Source organism: Argiope bruennichi, chromosome 4 (assembly GCF_947563725.1).
Source record: "Argiope bruennichi chromosome 4, qqArgBrue1.1, whole genome shotgun sequence".
Lineage (NCBI taxonomy): Eukaryota > Metazoa > Arthropoda > Arachnida > Araneae > Araneidae > Argiope > Argiope bruennichi.
In genome coordinates, this window is record NC_079154.1 from 21,301,900 (window position 1) to 21,327,406 (window position 25,507).

Below are 25,507 nucleotides of genomic sequence, written 5' to 3' on the forward strand. Positions count from 1 at the left end.
TTTATAAGATGACAGCTATTGCTGCTTTTTAAAATCTTAATAGAAAATGTGGAAATATCGATATATGAAACAATCCCTCGCATCTTTCCTTGTAAAATAATTTCCATAATCTCATTCAGCTGTTCCATCTTTCATACAAAAGAAGCTCAAAATTTGCATGCAAAGCAAATAATTAAATTACATGAAAGAATATTTTACAACCTATTGCAACTTTCAATGTTTGAGAAATTTTAGAAATGAAATGAAATGAAAGGATGTTCGCAGTTTCAAAAAAGTTATGCCATGAAGCTTTCTAATTAATAAATTTACCACTAGATTATATATAAGTAAAAAATAAAAACAACTCTTTAAATTATTTTTTTGACCACAATTTAATTCAATTAAAGGTACAATTTGATTTATATTTTTGGTTTGTATTTAAACCGTAATTTAATTCGATTCGATTTTTATATTGAAATACATCATTTTTTTTAAAAATTAAAATTTATCACTGAATTTTATAAATCCTATGTGAGCTACTGGCTAATTTTTTTCCAGACAGAACATCATGAGAAGTCGGATAAGTAAGCGGGTTCTCGTTTCTCATGAGGGTATAGCACGGTATATTATGGAATTGAGTTACTTCCATTCTAATGACGTAACGTATCTCCTATGGGATGGATTGAGCCGAAACCAGTGATAATTATTAGGGAACCATTCTTAGCTTTTCTTTAACTCTTGCAACTGTTCACCTTGGTGACTTCAACAGGGTAGGAGGAAGGGAGGGGTTTTTAGGTTATAGTGAGTAAGACAACTACTGCCAAAGATTATTTTGGCTTGGGAATATTCAAAGAAAGGCTAAAAATTTAGAATTTAAGCAGGTAACTACTTTGAAAAGTCGATTTTTTTTTTGCAAAAATATTAATATTTAAATATTCTTAATGTTTGAACAGTTCTGTTTGAATTTTGTCTTTTATTCCCTTCTTTGGGAAGTTGCAATGATTTTTATATTTGAATTTATATACATTTTAATAATGTTTTACATCTTTAAAAGTTATATTCTCAAAGTGTTGTCTTAATGGAAGTTCTTATTGAAAACCTCACTAATTAATGTCTAATGCATATTTTTTATTCAAATTTTGTATAATAATTTCTCAGCATGTTCTAGAATTCTTGAACCAGAGAATAAGTAATCTATTCATTTAAAAATATTCTATAGTTGTTTTAATGCTTCACAATGCAAAAATTGAAATCTGTGATCGCAAATTGCAAGTTATCTTATGAGAACATTTTTTTTTCTCGATGAATTGCTTAGAGCTAGAAAGCGATATTTGAATCTTAGAATCGAAACAGAGACGTTTTGCGTTGAACGTTGACGGTTGTGATTCAGAATCCAAATGGACACGTTCTGTGTTTGAAGTTGAATGTCGCGATTAAGAATCTACAACACACTGCATACGTTTACGCTTTCTTCGCTCACCTTGTAAAGCTATTTTACGTTCATGTTTAATTCGATCATCTTCTAATTTTAAATTTTCATCATTCGCTTTTGTTGTTTGAAGGTTTTGTTTCGCTCTCTGTTTGCTCTTTCGTTCCCTTTCTTTTTTTTCTTTGCAAGGCTTCATCGGGAGAAAGCTTAGGACGTCCCATTTATGATTTATTCATTGCCTACGCGATTTCGAGCTTCAACCTCCTCCCAACCAATAACAAGGTGAGTTTTTTTTAAAAAATTCTTTTCATATTAATCATTTAACTGTCTGAAATCTAGGCAAACTAGCTAGTCACTAAAAGCGGTTAATATTTTGAAATTCAATAAAATTAGCAGAAAATAACGGACGCAAATAAAATCTAATATATAAAAATTAACTTTTGTTTGTTTGTATTTTATGTACTGCCGTACCATTCATCCTCTTGCAATAAAACTTTGCCAACGTATTGCTTTCAACCTAAGAAATCCATGCTTTTCACATGGCCAGTTGTATGTGGTATGCTCCCGAGTCGGACAGCCAAGAAATTTGTTTTTGCTGAAGACGAAAAAAACAAAAAACAAAACAAAAACATTGTCAACCCTAAAGTATAGTTGAATGATAAAGTCAAAATGTAGAATAAACATTATTTGTATTTCTCCTTTATAAATCCTTTAATTTCAATGAGTGTATTCATTGTCGACAAGAAAATAAATATAATTCTTTCTATCATTCCTAATGAAATAAGATAGCTTTATTTCAAATTTCAAACGATAGTTCCAAAATTATTTTTTCTGCTGCAGCAACGCTCCGGTACCAGTACTTATAAATAAAATTTAAAAGCTATTTTCTTAAATTTCAAATGTGATATAGAAACATGGCATTTGTATGATAACATATTCTGAAGTGTATGAGGGAAAAACATCGAAATTTTTATTCATTCTTAGATAAAAAACGTAATTAAAATTCTGAAAATCCTTTCTTATTGAGTACTTACTGAAGAAGAAATTATTACGTGAGAAATTTAGTAGTCTAGTTTCAGCAATCTGCATTATAGAACATTTGACACTATTTTTTTTATCACGTTTGTGGCAATTTGCAGATAATGCGCCAATCTCTAAACATTATCATATTAAAAGAACACGCAAATAAATCTCTGTAAACTAAAATCTGTTTTTCAACGAAATAAAAATTATTTCCTACTTTGTTGAAACGGCTATCTTTTGATCACCATTCTTTACGCGTTGCAAAACACAATGCAATCGTGTTTCGAATAAAGGGTTGCGCAGATTTATGGCACGAGCCATTCTTTAGGATTTGTCTGCGATTGATTGCAATCTCCGGCACTTTCAAACCAAAACGGAATCGGATTAACGAAGAAAAACATGCAACAAATGATGCATTTTACTGTTGGAAATTCCCATTCAGAAAGTAAACGATACTATCTAAATTTTCGAGAAGAATTTCTCTCGTGAAACTCGTCTGATAAGGAAATAAATTTACAGAAATACAACAACAAATTTAAAATGCTCCAATTATTTTTCTTGTACGGCCTTACACTTGACAAATTAATTGCTGCGCATTCATGTTTGTTTATTCTGCTGTTTTAATTAAAGAAAAAAAAAAGAATATTTTTGCAATAGAATCTATTCATTTTCGGTAACATGTTCAGTGTGTCCTGACAATTTAATTTGGATATCTACAAGATGTATTGCAGCAGAGCAGAGGAAATGACATTGCTGCATTGTGATGAATGAAACATGATTAGATGTTAGAGGCTAAAAGCTGTAGTTTATAAGATGATTTTAATCTTTTTTTACATACAAAATCATTTTTTAACGTTTTTACTTTTCCGTATACGAAGGAAGTGTAGTAAGTTCCATGTGTACGAAAAACACAGTTTTGGAAAATGGCTGTCTGTCTGTGACAAAGATAAATGAAAAAACACTTTGAGCTAGACAGTTGAATTTTGATATACAGTTTTCTGATCAAATTTGTAGATTTCTATTAAATATTGGACAAAAATACATTCGGAGGAAATCTGTCTGTCCGGCTGTCCAATAAAATTTAGCACGATAGCTACAAAACGAAGAGAGCTAGATAGATAAAATTTGACACATAGATTTAGTATCTCTAGAGTAGACATGTATTAACTTTTGAACTAAATCCAACAATGGGTTGACTGTCCGTCGGTCCATACTTTCAGAAACATGTAAACGCGCTAACTCAAAAACGCAGTGATTTAAATAGATCAAATTTGTTATGTAAATTTGCGATTACAAGTGCAGTTTTGTGTGAAATATTTGTTTCAATCGGTAGGAAAAAATTTGTCTAAAGTACAAATTTGATTTTCGGATACTTTTACCAGCATGCCAGGGAGTATTCGCCAAAAAAACACGCCAAGGATTACACGATAGATTCAGTTAAAATGTTAAATTCACACCAGTTTTTCTTAATTATTGTACACCAATGCCATACTAGGCCTTCTCTTGGATAACATCTTTATTAGAGAGTATGAGGTAAAGTTTTGTGTTTCATATCCATTTCAAAAATAGATAATTCGTATTTATATGTATATTTTATTAAATATTCATGGGCAAGTTATTCTTAAGATTTCAAGGATTTGTTTCAATACTAAAAAAAATTCAGTTCACTCTGCTAAAAAGGCTAATTTTGCTGATCCAAAATCTATGATTAAATTAATTGGACTCTTAGAAAGTTAAATAGTTTTCTAAAATTTATCTTTATTACAACATAACAGGTATCAAGTAATAATTTTTTATATACATAAAAAAAACACATGAATTTATAACATAATATTTAATATATAACTGTAAAAAGCAGAAAAATAATTCAGGAATGGTAGAAGTTTTATGATTAAAAGCAAAAAACTCAAATATTTAATTAAACTTTCCCATTATGCATACTATCGTCCTTGAATATATTCTACAAAATAAATAACATATTTTACTCTTATTAATATAAGAAATAGCCACCACCCATTTTTAAATAAGAAATTTAAAAATCACGAAAGAATTTAATGATTTTTATTTATTTCAACCATTATTTGCATATTAAAGTGCAAATTTCGTATACATATTGAATTACTTGTTAGTGAAATTCCGTGTTTAATGCCTTTCGCAAATACTATTGATCAACAAATTCAATTGTAATAAGGTAAGTATGATTTGCAAGCGTTTTTTTTTGTATTAAAGTGCAAATCCGGTAAAATTGGTTACAACATTAATCTTCCATTGATTATTTAATATTAGTTATTACCATTTAATAACCATGAACCATATATCCATTGAATATTAATAGCTGCATTTGGCGACATTTGGATTACCGAAAATAATGATTGCGTTTAATTTCAATTGAATATTTTATGAATAATCTGACATTTACGCTTCTCTCAAAGAAATACTTTTAAGCCTTAAAACCGTGACAGGCATTAAAGAAATATTATTTTAATAACTCTACAACCTGTGTATTGTGTATCTTTCTAGTCTGAGTTTGAGTGTCTTTCTAGTCTTTCTATCTGAATCTTTCTAGTGGAATTGAGCCCTTAAAAATCATAATATCTTTAAAAACTGAAGTGCCTGGGTTATCTATTTCAAATTGCACGTTGTTGAACTTAATTTCTCTTTCCTATTTCTTATGTAATGTTCACAGACAATAAGTGGAATCTTTTCCACAGAATTTTCAACAATGGATATTGTTATGTGATGAGCATAAATATTTTCAGGAGTTATCGCAGAAATAAATTAAAATCTCGCTTGATTCTTAACTAAACATTCTTATTGAAATGTCAAAAAAAAAAAAAAACCACTCTGAGATGCACATATGTATTCCGCAAAGAATATTTGTGCCAAATTTGGTAGCTTCTGATCAAACGATCCCTGATAGGGATTTTCAAGATTTTCATTACATTTTTGATTAATTAAAAGTGAAAATACATTTTAATGATTTTCCCCCAAGCATTTCGTAGTATATTAACTCAAAATGTCATTCTATCACCACTGCAAAATTATAAAAATTAGGCATTTCAATGGTATGAATTTCGTCCAGAACAAATTTTTCTCTAACTTAAAAAAATTAAATTATTTTTAAATATATTTTACAACAATACTTTTCATTGTTTTAGTTACTGGATTTATACGTACGTGCACTGCAGAGATAATGAATACATTGTTTTGTGCTCAAATTTTTGCTACTGCATAAATAAGAGCAAATTTTAAAATAAAAATATTCTAATGAACCTTAAATCTTACCATGGTAAGATTTTTTGGATTAGAGGGCTCGAATGTTCTTTTAATTTTTAGATACGATAGAGTTTCATTGTTCGACATAACATTTTAACCGACATCAGTTTTGAATTCATTCCACATTTTAGTTTTCACTTTTCTTATACGGTTTGGTTGTTAAGAGGATGTTTGTTTTTCCATTTCTAAGAAGTTAAAGTAAAGTAGGTATATAAATCTAGATGGCGTTGCAATTAGCATTTTTGAAGACCTAAGTCGATTAGATCACTGATAAGGAAAGGTTTCGTTAATATTTTGTAACATTTTTGTATTTATCAATCAAAGATTTATTTGTGTTTTTTTTTTAAGTACGGGTATTCTATTATGATGTCAAATGAGACTAATGATCCTAAAATGACTTAAAAAGGGAGGAATGCAATTGAAGTAGTCTTGAAATGTACTTAACTGTAAGAATAATATGGATGTGGTGATTATTATGAGACACCGAGCTGTAGAAGCTAGAGAACACCAATATTTGTAATAAAATATGAAAAAACCTTTTCTTTTCCTTCTTATTTTTAGGTTGTTTTATTTTCTTTTATTCAGATTGACCTTGATGATTATTTTTGTTAATTATATTACCACTTCTGTAGGTCGAAACATTGCCAACATATTTTATATAAGTATTCTGTTTTCACAATTCATTATTATATATATTATAGAATTTCAAATACACAATGAGATGACATGTCACAAAGGGAATCAAAATTTAATTAAAACAAATAGGTAAAATAAAAATTAAATTCTGAAAATCTTAAAACATTGCAACATCATCGAAAAAAAAATAACTGCACAGAATTTCAAGACTCTAGTGTGAAAACATTGATAACAAAATGCCATCGTTACAAACATGAAACGAATAAGTAACCAGCATATTTTCTAGTATTCACCCTAATAAAGGTATTATCTTTTACCTCTGTATAAAAAATGTGGATGACGAGCAAGGCCATGAAGATGACAATTGTTCATATTTTTACTTTCTCATATATAGCAATCATCAAACAATTTAAAGTCGAGATTTTGACGAATCTCCATGTTTCAGACCACACTGAATTTTTAAAAAAATAACATTTTTCAAAAATATACATCTGTCTGTGATAAAGATCTCAAAAACTCTATCAGCTAAAAGGATGAAAAGAATTCAAATTTATAGATTTCTATCAAATTTTGAGCAAAATTCGATCAGAGGGAATCTGTCTCCGGCTGTTTGAACACAATTTAATAAAATAACTATAAAACGAAGAAAACCAGATAGATTAAATTCGATAGGTGCCTAGTCTACAAAATTTGTAGACTAGATACCTATCCAATTTTGAGCCAAATCCAACGAGCCATTGACCGTCTGTCGGTCTGTTCTTTTACAAACATGTAAACGAAATAACTCAAAAACGCAGCCACTAAATTATATCAAATTTGGTATGCGATTTTGTGACTAGAAGTGCAGTTTTGTGTCAAATTTCTGTTTCACCTAAATGAGAAAAACTCATCTAAAATATAAATTCGATTTTCGGATACTATTAACCTCGTGCCTGGGATTAATCGCGAAAAAACTCGCCAAGGATTATATGATAAATTATGTAAAAGTGCTAAATTCACGCCAAAGGTTAATATTTCGCTACTATTATACGCCAAAGCTATGCAAGGGATTCACTGGGATAACATCTTAAGAAATCTTTACCTTTACAACGAGAAAGTATTGGGGAGACCATTCCAGCTAGTTATAGCTTGTTTGGGCCCGTTTAAACCAAAATTTGAAAGATTTACAATTTTAGTTATTTTAATCTCTATGTTTTTGAATTATTTCATTTATACGCAAGGAACCAACAGAACAGCTGATCGCTTGACGGATTATGTTCAAAAATTTAATGGAGATTAAGATCTGCACTTAAGATTAAGATGTGTATTCAATTTTATCCATCTCATTTTTTACTTTCTCTTGTACGAAGTGTAGAGAAAAGTATTGTAATCTTCCAAAAATTTGAAAAAGTGAATTTTAAGAATTTCCAGGTTTCAGACATCCTTGAGCCGAAAAACACATTTTTTTCACATTATATTTGTCTGTTTGTTAACACTGATAACTCAACAATGCTTTGAGCGACACCACTGAAGTTTAGTATACGGGATAACGACCAAACGTGTGGATTTCTACCAAATTTTGAACGAATTTCTTTCATAAAAAGTCTGTCTTTCAGTTAGTTCCAGTTAAGTGAGCACGGCAACTACAGAAGCTGCAAAGAACTGCAAAAAACTAGGCAGGAACTACAATTGGAAGAGAATTTGGTACACAGATTTAGCATCTAATATGTATCTATGTAATGATATTTTAATTCTAATTTCAATTTAATTAATTTCCAAGATTTTATCATAATTTAGTCCATAGTAACTTCATTCTAAAAATATTCCCCTATTTCGTGATCCAATTCCACTCTCGGTTTAATTAATCCCTTTGTAAAACTAATGCGCCATCAGTACTAAGTCTCAAATGAAAGTGAAACTTTCATTGCCCTTGTCAAAGGTCATCATATGAATTCCATCGGCGCGTGGCTGGAAATCCCATCTTATAAAAGGCCAGTGATCATTTGTTTCGCCCTTCTTTCTTACTTCTGCTTTTGTGACGCACTGCGTCTTGTAAATAATTATGCTTTCTCGAATTGGACATTAAAATTAATTTAAAAATACAACGTCTCGTCTATGTTTTCAAACCTGCCTTCTGCTTCAACCAACAGAAATAACATTACATATACGTATAGAATTTTTAATCAGATTTGTCAAACGGTTGATCATCTGTTTGTCTGTACTTTCGCAAGCATGTAAACGCAATGACTCAATGTATGTTATCTTAACTAAAAGTGTAGCTTTGTGTCCTATTTTGGCAAAGATAGATATTTGGCTTGCAGAAAAATTTCAGAAGTACAAATTTCCGCGTCAGATTCAACAAAAATTCTAAATTCAAGCCATGTATCTATATTTCTTAACTATCAACGTCTAAGAATTATTCAACAAAGAATTGACTTACTGAAGGCCCACAAATTTGAGCGGATTGGAGGGGGAATAAGATCTTCATTGGAGAGTATACGAGAAAAATTCGGGAAGATTACTCCTGTTGATTTACGTTTTGTAATTATAGTAATCAAATTGACTTCCTGTCAATAAATTTCGTCCGAAATTCGATTGCAATCTCCATAGTGGCATAAAAACCACATATAAAAATTTAATCCGCTTAGCTAACAGCACTTTTGAGTTGGTTCACAAACAAATGGACAGAATTTCGTGAATATGTTTCTCAGACTCGGGTAGATCTGTCACGTGGATATTCCTAAAAGCTTCCAGTCTCCACTCCAATCGTTTTTCTTCGATTAAATATTCTTTCTGTTTGCATATTTTCTATACGAGAGGGTAAAAACTTATAAATATTCAAATCTTACTGTTTTTAATAAGACAAGTACATAAGTAAAAAGTATTTTATATATAAAAAAGATTTTTTATTGTGCACTAGCTAGCTGGCATGTACCCAGCACGCTGCTGTCGCAGAAGAAATAATTTTGAAAATGTTTGAAATTTGAAATATCTATCTTGTTTAATGAAAAATAATTGAAAGAACGGCATTTATTTTCTTGTCGACAATAAATGCATTCCATAACATTGAATGATATATAAAATAAAAATATAAATAATATTTATTCTATTTTTTTGACATTACTATTCAAGTATACTTTAGGATAGAAAATATTTTGTATTTTCCCGTCTGCAGCAAAACCAAACCAATTTCTTGGCTGTCTGACTCTTGAGCATCCAATATATAACTAACTGGCCATGTGAAAAGCATGGATTTTCTAGGTTCAAAGAAATAAGAAAACAAAGTCCTATCGCAATTGGATGAACAGTACTGCAGCGCATAAAATACGAACAAACAAAAATTCATTTTTATATATTAGATAATTTAATAGGAATTTTGGAATGTTCACGTAGTGGTAACATTTTTAAAAACAAAAAGATTGCAAATTCAGATGAAGACTACAAAAGGATTGCAATCAGATAATCTTAGAGATAAATGAAGCGAAGAAGCAATAACGTAGAAACGCGTTACGGCTTTGAAAAGCAGCTTAAAAGATACACATCTTTCCAGTGATTAAGTGCATTCATACGATACATATCCGATGTCAGAAATCAGCAACAATCGGACGTTTAGACGTTTCCACGCATTAATGAGCACTAAATAGCTTAATTCTTTTTTACGAAACGGAAATAATCTGGAATTTTCGACGCCTTTCTTTCCAAATTAGGGATAAATGCACGGGAATCCCACCAATTTATAAGCATCAGTAATCTGGAAAGGTGGCTGATTTGTTGCATCAGCATTTAGTATCGACAAAATATTATAAATAAAACCTCTAATTACCAAAATCTTGGAACATCAGATTCTTTTAATCTGTAAGGTTGATATGGAATTAAGCAAATTTGCTCAAGTGACAAAATAACGCACACAGTTGTAAGAAAAGAATTTTAATGAAACTAATATTTACAAATAAAAAAAAAAAAATTCGTATTTCCTTAAATTATCGTTTGCGTTATTTCAAGAAATTGTTAAGTTGAGAGATTTAAACTAAATCGTGTACGCGACATAATTAGTAACGGTGTATGAAAAAAAATGATATGAAAATAAAAACTGTATAGCGATATCTAAAGTTATAAAAGGAACTGTTTATAAAGGTGGGTTTACACTCTTTCAGTTATAAGATGGCCAGTAATACAACGTATGCACAGAAAGGGACTGATTTATGTTAGCCACAATTTCCTAAAACAGATTCGGGCATTCCACGCTGGGCTATAAATTGCCGATTTTTATTTTTCACTGCGTATCGCCTTAAAATGACGGATATTTACACAAAGAAACATGGTAAAATAAATAAAAGGTCAACATACCGAAATTTGGAAAACTATAAAGGAAAAAAAATGGCAAAACGAGAAAAAAAAACACCTCCCATCAGAAAGAACAAACAGACAAAAATGTTGGAATTAATCTATGATAAGTGATCAATTTTTTCAGGAATTAAACTGGCACCTTGGTAGAAATAATGGTAACTTGATGCACCTTGAAGCTTGAATTTTAAAATTGCATGCATAATTTTTTGCTTTATTTTATTTTAGATAATTTTTTGTATATATTTGCCAGTAATATCATTTCTAATAATAGAAGGAAACAAATATGTTCACCATAAAAAAGAATAAGCAATTGTCGTTCTAAAGAAATTTGTTTTGCACTTTTGATGTAATTTACTAAATGTTGAATTTTTTTTTAAAGTCTTCCGAAAAATTTTAAAACACTCTAAAATCTTTCATCTAATATTTTTATGTGGTACTAGTGGTATGTATATTTCAATATTCTAAAATTTAAGTGACCATTCGCATATTTTTAAACTAATTTCAAATAAGAACGACAAAAATATCTATATTTTCTTGCCTTTTGTTTGACTTTAATAAACAAATAATTTGATATTCATGCAATATAAAATATTTGTAATAAGAATGAAGAGATTTGAAATACATTCCAAAAATAAAAAGTATTTTTGCAATTTATGTATGCAAATATTCAACAGATTCAACATATAATTAAAATTGTTGATAACTCTGGGTCACTCAGTATATCTCTTTCTATTGCTCATATACAGATATTTATGTTACAAATAGGAAATTTAAATTTGAGAAAATGTATATTCTTAATTATTTTTGAAATTGGCGATCGATTAATGACATTTTCAGAATCAAATTCCGAACATTCTTTCATAGATTTCATTTAATAAGGAATTTTTAAAAATCAAATAGATTTGTCTCTTATAGACGCACACTGTTGGGATACTACCTCGACTGTACACGTTATTCAATTTCGGTTAGTAACAACATTAATTTCCGAGTTTTGAAGAAATGCGTAGAAATTCATAATAGATATACCCATAAGTGATCTAGATTTTGTACATTTTCTATACCATAACTAATTCATTTTAAATCACTTATCTAATTTCTTTTATAGAAGAAAAAATAAAAATGAATCTGGAAAAATTTATTTTATTTTAGAGTCGGCTTTCACAGTACAGCTTTTGAAATAGCTATCGTTTGCTAATGTAGCTCTATTTTGAAGTCGGTTTTCACAGTATAGCTTTTGAATTATCTATCGTCTGCTAATATAGTGCTTCCCTTGGAAATCGCAGTGTTATTGCTTTACTCGCTCAACGTTTTATGAAAATAAACCAAACAAGTTATTATTTCTTTTAATTTATAAAGCTTGTTGGTTCAGGGATAATTTAAACTAATTAAAATATTGATTTATTTCAAAAGTTTTCGCGCAATAAATACACAGCTCAATGAAACAGGTTATAACTTTCTCAAAAGTAATAATTATTTTAAAAAGAATTATACGAATAACTTTAAGTATAACATTCAAGGAAATGCCTTGAATTTTTACTTTTTTAAGTCAATAAATTAATTCCCCAGATGAAAATGGGTTTAAAACAAGTCCACACTGCAAATGTATGGTAATAAATCTTAAGTTCTTTCAACAACTACTTGAAAGAATGGCGCATACGCAATCGTTTACTTATATAACTAATTCGTGACTCTATCAATATACAGTCGCAGTTTAGAGTCAGATATTTAATTTGTGGCGACAAAAATGGGAAACAGTCTAGTTCGAATGAGGTTTCGAGGGCGACTCATAGAAAAACGAAAAACTGTTCCTTTCCAACGCTTCAAATCTAGTAGGTTAAAAAAAGTCCTTTGGTCTGTATGGAAGAGAAGAAAGTGAAATGTGCTGAAAATGAAACGAGTTCGCTTCAAAAAGTGGGTTAGTTGTTGATCACGACAACCAATTGTCTTTTTAATGCTTCTTGTTGGAGGGTTGAAAAAGCCTTTGGTTTGTTTACGTTCGTGACAGTGTTTCTCATTTCCGCCAAAATAAACAGTGTTACAAAGATACTGTTACTGAAAATTATTTGTTTATATATATATATATATATTTTTTTTTGGGACTCTTTACCGATTTTCGTCAACATGCTGTTTCGGTTGCAAGAAGTCTTTAACATTTCAGATAATTAATTAGTGTTGCATATTTTAAAAAATAAATATATAGTTCTTAATTGAAAATAAGAATTATGTTTATAAAACACGACAGTTAGAAGAGACCAAAAAAAGAAATCTGAATTAAATGATAAGGTCATATATTTATTCATTTTGATAATACTTCGTTTGTAAGTAATGTGCTTGAAATATAATTTATGGAAGAATAAGACTAAAAAATTCTTTACGAATTCATATTTTAATATAACAAAAAGAATATTTATGACCAGGTTGTTGAGAGAAGTTTGACAATAGAAAAATTATTATGTACGCAATTTTGGAATTTACTTTTGAAAATGAAAGTCAAATTATTTTTATGCATCTTCTTCCATATTGACTTGCCCACAATGAGTATTCTATTGTGTGGTATTCGAGCTTAGTTTCTCGATACATTTCAATCATAGAACTCTGTATACAAAAGCGCACAATTAACTATCAATTCTTAGCGAACTTATATTCTAAAATAGTAAAATGAGTATTTATAATCAAACTATTGAGAAAAGCTATAATATGGTAAAATCCTCATAAATCATTATGACAAATTACTTTTGGATATGAAATGTCTAATATTTTTACGCATCTAAATGACGCATTTTCTTCCTATTACTTACGGTTTACTTTCCAATTACTTTGATTCCAATTACTTTTGGTTTATTTTCCAGTTAATTTGGTTTACTTACTTTGATTCCAATTACTTTCGGTTTACTTTTTCCAGTTATTCTGGTTTTTACCTTCATTTCAAAATTACTTTTGATTATGAAGTATTTCTATATGGCGCATCTCCTTCCACATTGACCTCTTCCCACTCTGTATTCTGTACAATGATATTCGAATGTGGTTAACTGGTACGAGCCACATATGAAACTCTGCATACGAAAACGCATAATTAATCTATTTGCAACAATATGCAAAATAGTCAACACGCAATGATCGTAAATTATCATCAGTTGGGGAATAATACGCTCACAACAATGTACACTTTTTATTGACAATCATTGAGTCCGGAGTTTTCCGCTTACGGATGGAAATGAGTTAACTTTCATATGGTCTCTACGACAATGTAAAGCCCAACGCCATTAAAAATTTTCTAAAGTTGTTTAATTAGATTATGATTATTTAATTAATAATTACTAAAATTGTTTAATTAGATTATGATTATTTAATTAATAATTACTAAACCTGTTTAATTAGATTCGATTTATTCTAATTTCCATTTTGGGAATGCGCTCTCTTATTGACTCAATTAAGAATCCATGGAATATTTGAGGTGTTTGCGGATTATATGCAATTTTTGGATCGAAGAATCGCATCTTAAAATGATTTAATGTCAGCTTACAAGTTTGAAAAGCAATAATCCAATGCCCGTATGACACATGGGTATAATTATTCTAAGGTTAAAATATCTGATATACTTTCTGAGTCAATATGGTTGATCGTTAATCTTCAAGTTAAATCTCCATCAGTTTGACTTTTTATTTAGAAACTAATAATTGATTTTGAACTTAATTTAGAAAGGGAAATTAAATTAAATGGGACAAAGTTATTCATCTTTAAATTCTAGACACTTATGCGTCATCCAGTACAAAAATGGGGGACTATGTGGGTCCCATATTCGAATTAAGGTTTTGGGAAGGTGAACGCGGGCCACCGAAACGTGAGGCAAAGGCCTTAAAAAGGATAAATTTCAAATTTTTTTCTATCCTTATGGACACACTAATACCTCGAGAAAATAAAAATTCTATTAAAAAAGTACTTGGAAAACAGCCTGGAATTAATAGAAACCAAAAAGATGTTTCTACGAGAGTTAAACAACGGAAACTTTTTTTTTAGTAGGTCAATAACCTTGTAGCTAAAAAAAATTCCATTTACCTTCTAGAAATTCGTCACGTCAACACCGGAACTGCTCTTACTTTATATTCCAATCACGAGCAGATAGGGTTCGCAGTCGGATGTCATTTGAATTCTCCGAACTTATTTCCACATTCCATCCAAATAGTTTATAATGAGATGTTCCAAATAATTTTTAAGGATATATTAACGTATCATAAAATATCTATGATTAATTTTTGTTCTCATGTAAGCATTAAAAACTGAAAATCATTGCAAATAAAGAAAAGTTTCAGGAAAAAAAAATTTTTTTTATAGACAAAAAACATTTCCTAGGATACATTTTTTAACAATTTTATTAGCAAATTGTCTAATTATATGTTATGTTTTCTACACTTTGATTTTAAAAACTTGAACAGGATTAGCTTTAAAATTCAATGGGAACATTGAATCTTATGTAAAATTGGATAAAGTGAAAAAAATTCGAATTTTTAAATATTTTAAACCGAATTACTGTATTAAGAAATACAGTGATTTAATATCAATTTCAATACAATGGTTATTAATTATTTTATGCCAAATGCAATATTGCTGTTTCATAGAATTATGTTAGAATGGCGTTTTACTTATAATTTTGAATAAAAATTTGGTGACAATCTAATTTAGATGAATTGCCGATATATTTATTATAATAATTACATATCAACTTACTTTAATCAGTTAAATTTAAATTTTGTTAGTATTTTAACACAACATTAGTATTTTAATATAACAAAGCGCTTTCCACATTTTTTCAATGTGATTTTATGACTAATATTAGAAGTACCATACTGCAGAGAAATTATGAATCAAGAATGAAGTTCGAAAAAGTATCATGTTTGAATTTATCATGAACAATATAATCACAAATAAGCAAAAAATTCTAACAGAAATTATGGCTTGTTTTTCATTAAAAAACATAATTTATCCTGTACTATCATCGGCGATTCTTATAAATATGGAAATGAATGAGGTAAATAAATAATTACAAATTAGAACGCAGATCATGATTACAATAAAACCTCCCTTATCCGGGCATCTATTAATCCTATCTATACCAGAAAATTAAAATATATTTTAATTTTCTGGTTCTTTAAAATTTCTTCTTGTGTTCGAAAAACGCATTTTTGCAAGATGTCCGTCTGTTTGTCTGTGACAAAGATAACTCAAAAAAGATTTGAACTAGATGATTGAAATTTAGTTTACGCTCTTTAGACCAAATTTGAAGAATTATATTAAATTTTGAGTAAAATCTGTTTAGAGGAAAACTATCTGTTTAGCTATTCGAATATAAGTTAATACGATAACTACAAAACGAAGATGGATAGATGAAATTTGGTACACAGATAACGGATTGACCGTCTGTCGGTCTGTACTTTCAAACATGTAAATGCGATAGTTCAAAAATGCAATGACTTAAATATATCAAATTTGGTACGGAATTTTGTGATTCAAAGTGCAGTTTTGTGTCAAATTTTTGATTCAGTCGGTTGAAAAAAACGCTTCTGAAACAGATTCAATTTTTGGAAACTATTAACGCATGCCGGGGATTAGTCGCCAAATAACTCGCCAAGGATGACATGATAGATTCAATAAAAATGTTAAATTCACGCCAAAAATATTTTCTGACTCTTGTAGGCCAGTGGCATGTACGGCGTTCTCTGGCATGACAAGTTTATTCGAGAGTATGCGAGAAAGTTTTTGGGAAACCAATCCCGCTGATTTTAAATAAAGTCACCAAAATTTTCTGAACAGAATCTAATTTCTAACTGATGCTGATTTTCAGGATGGAAAGGTTTATAAAAAGTTATTGTCGTTAACTGATTTTTTTTTATTGCTTAAGAACTAATTTAAAGAAAGAATAAAATAATAATTCAGTTCCATTACCAGATACTTTAATAACCATTAGAATAAATTCTATGCATCTTCATGAAAAAATGGCTCTGTAAATATGGTAGCACATTTCGCATCATTGAGATTTAAAAAAATATTTTTTAAGAACATCTTTAAATAGTCATTAAGTAAATGTAAAGGAACAACCAACATTAATAACATTCGCAAATGTAATTACGTTAAGAAATTTTATTATTAATTAGCTGGTACCCGGCGCGTTGCTGTCGCAGAAGAAATAATTTGGGAAATATCATTTGAAATTTGAAATAGCTATCTTCTTTAATAGGAATGATAGAAAGAGTGATATTTATTTTCTTTGTCGACAATGAATACATTCATTGTAATTGAATGATATATAAAGGAGAAGTATAAATAATATTTACTCTATTTTTTTTACTTTCAATAAATTCTATGCATATTCATGAAAAAATGGCTCTGTAAATATGTTAGAACATTTCGCATCATGGAGTTTTTAAAAATATTTTTAAATAATCATTAGGTAATAATCATTATGTTAATTGTACTATACCCATAGCCTTCTCGCAAGTGCCAGCAATAAGTTGGCAAAGTTATATCGCAATCGGATGAACGGTACGGCGGCGCATAAATTTATTTTTCTATATTAGAGAAAACAGTTATGTAAAAAGTCAAAATGATTATACGGGGTAGTACTTGCGGATTTATATATAAATAATTTAAAACAAAAAATATGAGAAATCTTGACGGAAGAAAAGAAATTATGATTGAAAATACAGTCGCCCTGAACCAAATTTAACATTATTTCGAGGTGCACCCGTTTCTAATAAGTTCTGAAAATCAAGTCTTTTCTATATTTCGACATTGTCATTCATTTAAATTCTGCTCTTGCATCACGATATAGCCATGTTTAGAAAATGTGTGTTATTTTTGAATTTCTTTCGTTTTTATCCTTTCGTACATTATACAAAAAATTCGAAAATCAAAAACTTCAGTTTGCTTCTCATCTACAAAGTATTTGTATGCAAGTATTTCCATTCAAAATAGTTAAGAAAAACAGTGAGAACGTTATTATCAAAATTTTCTCACAAACTCTGTAATAAAATACAGGTATTACCTTTCTTGTCTCCGCTTAGAAACTGTGGTCCTTGGAAAGGGCCCATGAACAATATTAATGCTCATGTTTTTATTTTCACAGGCCCGTGCTATAATAATATAGTAAAGAAAATCAAATATAAAATTAAGATTTTTGAATCAATAGAAACACTGTGCAATTTGAGACAGAACTATAATTGTTATAAGAAGATAACATGTCAAATTTCATTGATTTAAGATGCTTCCCCCCCCTTTGTTATAGGGTTTACACACATGCGAAATACATATAGATAGTCAATCTGGTGTCGGATTCGGTTTAAAATTTAATGCGGACTTATATTTCAGATGCAAAAACGGTGTACCAAATTGTATCCTTTGACTCTCTATGTTTTGTTGTTGTTATGCTCATTTATTTGTACTCAGACAATTAAGCAGATTTTTTCAAAGCGGATTTCGTTCAAAAATGAATGGAAATGTACGAATTTGGTGCAAAAACCACATACCATATTTCATTCGTCTAGTTCAAAGCATTTTTTTTTATATATATCTTATTTCTAGAAAGAGATACAATTCTAAAGGTATGTGTTTCCCGTCTCAGAGAACTCTGTAACATGGTAATTCGTCAAAATTTCAAATTCGAATTCGAATTTTTTTTACTATTACAATACTCTTGTTTATATTCGAGAAAATAAAAAGTAAAAAACTTAGTTTTAGAACGCCACATTTCTGGGCGAATGGCGGAAAGAAAAAGTCAATTTACCAAAATGATCTTTTGCCTCGGAATTCTTGAATTAACATACATTAATTAAACAGTGTTGTTTCTTTATATATATCAATACCCATATCTATATCATTGACATTTCGTTATAAGTTTGGAACTTTAACGAAGAAAAGACTGTTTTTGAAAACCAACTTGAACAGTTCTTGCTTAGAATTTATTTATTTAACAAGATATATGCATAAATTGCGCATTAAAATTCATTTTCTTTCGTTCACGGTCAACAAATATATCATTTCAATACCTTTCAATTATAAGTTGATACTTCTGTTCGATATTTTATATTTAAAAGTTGATTTAAGTGTGACGATTCGTTTTAAAGTATTCTAGAAAATAATATTTTCAGAAAAAAATTTATTTCGCAACTACTACATACGAACGGAAATTGCTAGGAAAGTGAAATAATACCGTAAGTTGCACTTTTCAAAACAATGGGACATAAAATCAATAATATTTACTGATGTAAGAAATTTTGTAAATTGAAATTCTAATTGGAACGAAAAAAATTATAATTGTTACTTACACACGTCTCTGAGAGATAACTTTAAGATATAATACAATCATGCCGCATGTCCTTAATACGTCATTTTGTACAAATTAGATATTAAAAATAAATATATAAAGAATAGATTTATGCCTTGTTTACACTCGGCCAGTTATATGCCGGCCAGTAGGCAGCGCATGCGTAGAAAGGCTGAAAAATGCTGTTCAATTGATGGCAAGTAATTGTCCCGTCGGAACAACAGCATGCTACTGCATTGTATATTTTTCTTACTGCGCATGCGTTTGTAGAAATCGGTGGGTTTTTTTTTTTGTATGAAAAAATTGTTTACTTATCATAGATTAAGTCCCATATTTTTTTCTCTTTGTTCTTTCTGATGCGAGGTTGTGTGTGTGTGTGTTTCATTTTATTTGCTATTTTTTTCTATAGTTTTCCAAATTTAAATACTTTCCAAATTAAGATACTTTTATTTTGCCATGTTTTTTTGTGTAAATGACCATCATTTCAATAAGATACGCAGTGGAAAAGGCAATTTATAGCCAAGTATGGAATGCCTGAATCTATCTTATGAAATTGTGGCAAACATAAATCAGCCCCTTTCTGCGCATGTGCTGATTACTGGCCGTCTTATAACTGGCAGAGTGTAAACCCGGCATTAGATAAAATTTACGTGTGTAGAAGAAATACCACTGAGCAATAAAGAAAAGTGATTAAAATTGTCCAGTAGGATGAACTCTAGTATGACGTCCACTAGCATGAAATAGATAAAAATTATTCACAAAATCAATTCAATTCTAGAACGGAATTCAAATTTTTTAAATCTTAATCGCCAATTGGTCGCCAACAAGATAAAAGATCGGAATATCGAGCTTTCGGGCAGTTTTGTGTTGATTGAACGCGGCAATAAAGGTGAGTCTTATTTTGATTTAAAACATAAATCATTTGTAATGATTTATACTTTGTTCATAAACAATTTTTGAAAGAATTTAAAAATTATTAGCATATTTTTTTAGTTTTAAAGTATTAAACAAGCTATTATTAAGCAGCTTTCAATAAATTATAACTATGAAAATAAAATAAAAAAAGCTATTAAAATATTAAAACTCTTGTTTTGAACTCTTGTTTTGATTTCATTCTAGATGCTGATTCAAGTCTGTTTGCTCCTTTTAAGCATCGGTAAGTTTGGAAGTCATCTTCAATTTATAAATAACTCGATACACTACCACTTTGAATTGTATTTATCTTTATTACGTGGTTTTTGAGCATTATTTTGTGGTATTTGTTAATAAAACTCCAAAAGGTTTACAAGTGTTAATAGATAAACTCGGAATATTTGCATGATAATTAAATCGTCAAAGCAGAATTACCTGTGGATTTTTCTTTTAAATCATCGCCATTAAGATTCAGATAGTGAGACGTGATGGGGGCGGGAGTCACTGATAGCATGTTGCCTTCAACATGTTAGTTTTGTATTGTTTTTTCAGTTTAAAAAAAACAGCGTTTAAGTAAAATGAAAGTTTCTAATGATGAATAAATCCGAAAAGGAAAGTACGCTAAAGTATTTTAAAATTTCCCTAGACTTTGAATTCATTTACTTGCAAGAGGATCGTATCTCTATTTTTAAAATAGAATACCAGAAGTCTTTATTTCTATTTTGACCCTCTAAATTCTAAAATTTAATTAAAATAAATTGCTCCTATTTTGTCGAAATCTCAGCTGTTTCTTGTATGATTAATTCGCTAGCATGGTTATTTATTTTGAACCCTTTTATCATGGCCGATTCAAGCTATTGCAGGAATATTGAAAATTGCATACATCTATTTACTGAATTCCTATTGAATTATACATTAGCTTAATCTATAACAAACGTATTAATTATGGCTAGCGATATAGGATGATGGTATGAGATATGGCTAGCCATATTTTGGACATTTATCAAATTTTGTTTTGCAGATTTCGATCGAAATATGTCGGCAACTGCAGTGATGTTAAGATTTTAAATTCAATATAGACATTTCCAGTACTATTTTCTCGAAGCAAAAGCTAAGCATTTCAAAACTTAACATTATCTATGTCTACCTGCAACGTGGAAATAATTCCAAGTTACGCTATGAATTTGGGTTAATCGTAAAGAAAATAAACTCAATCGGTAGAATGAGAAATTGAATTGATTGTGATAATGGCTTGCCACATTATTTATCAAACTAGAAGAAAAACCGTTATAAGAGAGAACTTAGTTTTATTCATACGGTTAAACGAAGAATTAATTGTTTTATTACACGATATTCTTGCACTAATCTCGTCAACCGTTTTTGATCTATGGCATTCTTTTTGAATATATTCAACTGTCGAATGAGCAATTTAGCGATACTCGGTAAGAACAAGAAATTTATCGATACGATCCAAGAAGGAAGTGTCGCTACCTAATTGCAATTATCATAACATCGAAGAATTAATTTTAAATGATTGAAATCTGATTCTACTAATAAAATTTTCAAGTGTTTTATTTGAACCCTTAAGATGCTTTTCTAGTCTCATTCTTCAGCCAAGTTCCTTAAGACAATAATTTTGATATATAACCAAAACTAGCAACTGCAATTTCAGTAAAGGTTTCTCTTTAGTGTTTAAATAAATCGCATTTATGTGCATATCATAATTGAAGTATACATGCAATTCAGTGTCTCTGTAATATGGCCTTCTGAAGTACAAAGTATCAATATAATACTATCTCCTATAGTAAAAAATGCCCTAAAATTTTCTCTTCCTAGTTGTGATGCAATAAAGCCGATACTTGAATTCAGATTGATATCGTCTTACTCAATCTGAATTCACACTGGCATTTGCTATTTCAGCAGTTAAATACACCATTGAATATCCGACGGTTTTATGCCAATTAAGCCATTTTCAGACTAAATTGTTTATCGAATGTAAATGAAATTGCTGGTTCATGATATAAAAGCGCTTTATGAGGAATCGCGTTTCTAATGTTTAAATACATGTTTATTTAAAGTTAATTTTCCTGTTGTAGGTGTCTATGCCTCGTATGCAGATGATCCAGAGTCCACAACTAAAGACGAACTCTTCGACGAACTGGACTTTGTCTTCCCGACAAATTTCCTTTCAAGGTATCCAGAAGAGGGCGAATTCTTCAGACTTAAGATTATCGTGTACCTCTTTTTCAACATTTTTGCCAAGTACTTGGGAGAAAACGAGCCCATTAAATTCTGGTCGAAATTCAACCAGAACGATTTCAACAGAGTAGCTATTGATGCTGCATTTTACGAGTACCTCACCGAATTCACTGACAGAAAAACGAAGCGCCTGTTTTATCATCATCTCGAAAGCTCTGCTAGGAGCCAAGAGGATATTGCAATCGATCGTATTGGTAATTACCTTGACAATCTATCTGCAGAAACAACTGCTGATCCGACCGAGACTCAATCGCAAACAACTAAAACGGAAGATTATAAACACCATGAAGCTGAGTCCACTGAGGCATCTTCACAAATTCCTCCTTTCGGAATTCCAGGGAAAGATTTTCCGAGCTATTGCGATATCCCCCAAACTTCTTTCACTTGTGAAAACAAACTTATTCCCGGAATCTATGCCGATGAAGAAACGAAATGCCAGGTAATTTCATTTTCTTTCATGATGTTATGTTGGAAACTTCCTTTTCTTGGAGTAAACATTGAGAGAAATTGCTCTCGGCGATCGTTTTCAAAGAAATCGGACTTAAGCACAATTTAACTTTAAATTTTAAGTATCCGATTCTAACTTGATGTTCTTACCATTACATCTTTTGAATACACATTCAATAAACCCACTCTTAACCGTTATAAAGCATCTCCATAAAATTAGACCAGTATAATCTTTTAATCAATTTTCTGTTAGGCAATTTGGGTGTCATTTTAAAAAGGCCGAGAATTAGCCATCTCAGATTCCATTTACTCGAATTTGCAACTAGGGAACCGGCACTATTTTGCTCAATTTGCAACAGTTCAATGTCTATTTTAGATTCTTGTAGAATATCTACGATTTGTTTCATGACGTCTAATCTTTTCAGATGTCGCTCTGATTTGGATGTTTTCCTGGCCAAAACTCCTTATATTTGCAATTTTAGTTTTATAAAATAAAGGTTTTTATAATCGTATTTAAGCATTCGCCAAATCAATTACTATTGTGGCATGCCTTGTATCATTGTTCATGGATTTTTTTTCCCATGACACTATTTTATCTTTAAACTTGCAGAATTTCGTCGTAATTCCATGTTTCGATTTTATCAAAATGCTACTCTAATATTATATCAAAAGTATGACATAGCTTAGCCAAAGATGGCTCTTGTGCTATAAAAACAAACTTGTTATAATGACCGGTATTCTGGTTAAATAACGGGCTGAGAACCGAATATTTTTGTCTTGGCTGATCCCAGTCAAATTTTTGTCGCACCGTAAACTTTCATTGTCTAATTATAAGACATTAAAAAACGTGGAACTTGAAGACAAATTCTGATTCTTCTAAGTTCAATCCAAAATGTTAAATAAAATGTTTGAATACATTGTAGATAAAAATATCAATTCAGTATCTACAAGAGATTACATTAACAGATCTTGGAACATCTCGTAGAAAGTTATTTTGCAATTCACCTATAGGAGATGGCGTGTAAAGCATGCACATTCGTTAACGGCCTGGACTGCATTAACTTCAGTTTAGAATACGAAAAAGATTACGATAGTTATTTGAAATAGAATGTTTGGGAGGTCTCGGCATGCTCTTTTGAATATGTGCAATTTGAAGACTACTTTTCAATCTATCGCTTAGAAGTATCTACTCTTGCATCTAGTTGGCAATTAAAGCTTTCAACTTCAAAAATTAATTCTGCATTTTAACTTTAATAAACATAGCTTATATTCATGAAGGAAATTTAGCATTTTTAATGCATTTTATTGAAATGGTATGATTTTTAACCATTGTTTTGGTGAAGCGATAGTCCATTGAATCTTTAGTTTCATCCGAAACGACTTGTATTGGCTAAAAATCTTTCTTGTGTTTAATTGTTAACAAGTGAAAAGCATCTGAACTTGAAAGATCTTTAATGACTTGTGCTAATTATGGATTTATTGAAGATGTAATTATTTAGATACAAAGCTTTTATTGGAGTGACTCTATAATCTGTCAGTGTTGACCGAAATGTAATTTGCTGTCGTTTTCCTTATCTTGAGTATCTCCGGCAATTCAATTTTGGGACCGAAATTACGATAAAATTGCCAAAACAATCATTTTTTTTGTATTGCAATGTATCGAAGTATTTAAGTTTTAAATGCATAATACTTCATTATGTAGTTGTATTTCCGATCACAACTTCCATCTTTTTCCAGGTATTCCATGCCTGCTGGCCCAATCGTATGGATAGCTTTTTGTGCCCAATTGGTACCACTTTCAACCAGGCCCTTTCGACATGCGATCTCGGGCATGAATCCGATTGCACATCTTCGACACTCCCTTCTAACAGTTTTTCATTTTTCAAAAGCAAGACTACCAAAAATACAGAGCCCACTGTGACTGCGGAGACTCAAACTACATCAAAATACCCTTCTGCCTTTTCACCCGAGCCGGAGAGTCCAGAATATGACGGGACGTGCCAGAGCCTTATTAGTAAATCGCTCAAACATCGCATGAAGGTTTTACCCGTAAAATGCAAAGTCACAAATTTGAAACCAAAGTTATCAGACAAATTGAAGAAATACGATGGCAAACGCTACATCCGACTGATGGCTGACACTCTGTCCAAGACTTTTCGAGATATGTTTGCATTTATAGTAAAGGCAACTGAACTTGGTAGCAGTAAAATCGCAAGTTTGTATTCAACTGTAAAACAACCAAAATTAAAAACGGATAAGCAGACTCCAAAATCGCATTCCAAGATTCTAAAAGCAGCAACTGAATTCACATCAACGCACGAAGAGGTTGATCCAACAATTGAAGTAAATCATTCCTCCACAGAGTTGCCGTCCGATGAATTAAGATTACAGTTGAATCCTAGATTTAAAAGAGAAGCGGAAAGGCATGTCCACTCAGTGAGGAAAAGCACGCTTCTAAAGCCAAGCAAACCGTCGGAAGAGTCTAAAAAGCACGTATTTGACATTATGATGGCTTCAATGGAACTGGGTGGTAGTATATTAAATGATAATGTTCTTCCCTTTATGGATAAAATTGTACTCGATAGTCGTCGAAAAATGACCAAGTCGAAGAAAGTGTGAGCAATTATTGTTGATGTTAATAAAGATTTTTGTTCACGTTGCTTTTGTTCAATGGCATCTTTAGTGTAAGCGTATTTGCCTTTGACAATTTCAAGGTAGGAATAAGAACTTCCTCTCCGATTTAAGGTGTTGTTTAATTTTTCTAGGAAATGCATCTATTTAGAAGTGCTATCCCACTGATTCAATTTGGTATGCATAGGATTCTTAATATTAGTGTTACGCTTAATTTTTGCATCGACAAGTAATTTAAATTCGATAAATCGATTCATATTTAACATGAGGAC

The 25,507-nt window shown here is 30.4% G+C and overlaps 2 protein-coding genes across 3 annotated transcripts in view; one reads left to right on the forward strand and one right to left on the reverse strand.

The window, feature by feature from the left end:
• Window positions 1-25,507, reverse strand: part of LOC129965439 (monocarboxylate transporter 13-like) — an 85,684-nt gene that overhangs the window by 34,208 nt on the left and 25,969 nt on the right. The gene's annotated exons all lie outside the window — the stretch shown is intronic.
• On the forward strand, window positions 19,697-25,264 carry LOC129965440 (uncharacterized). The gene is made up of 4 exons (XM_056079304.1): window positions 19,697-19,875; window positions 20,106-20,142; window positions 21,995-22,596; window positions 24,342-25,264. Exons 2-4 carry the CDS (start codon window positions 20,106-20,108, stop codon window positions 25,221-25,223), a joined length of 1,521 nt encoding a protein of 506 aa, XP_055935279.1. The 5' UTR covers window positions 19,697-19,875; the 3' UTR covers window positions 25,224-25,264.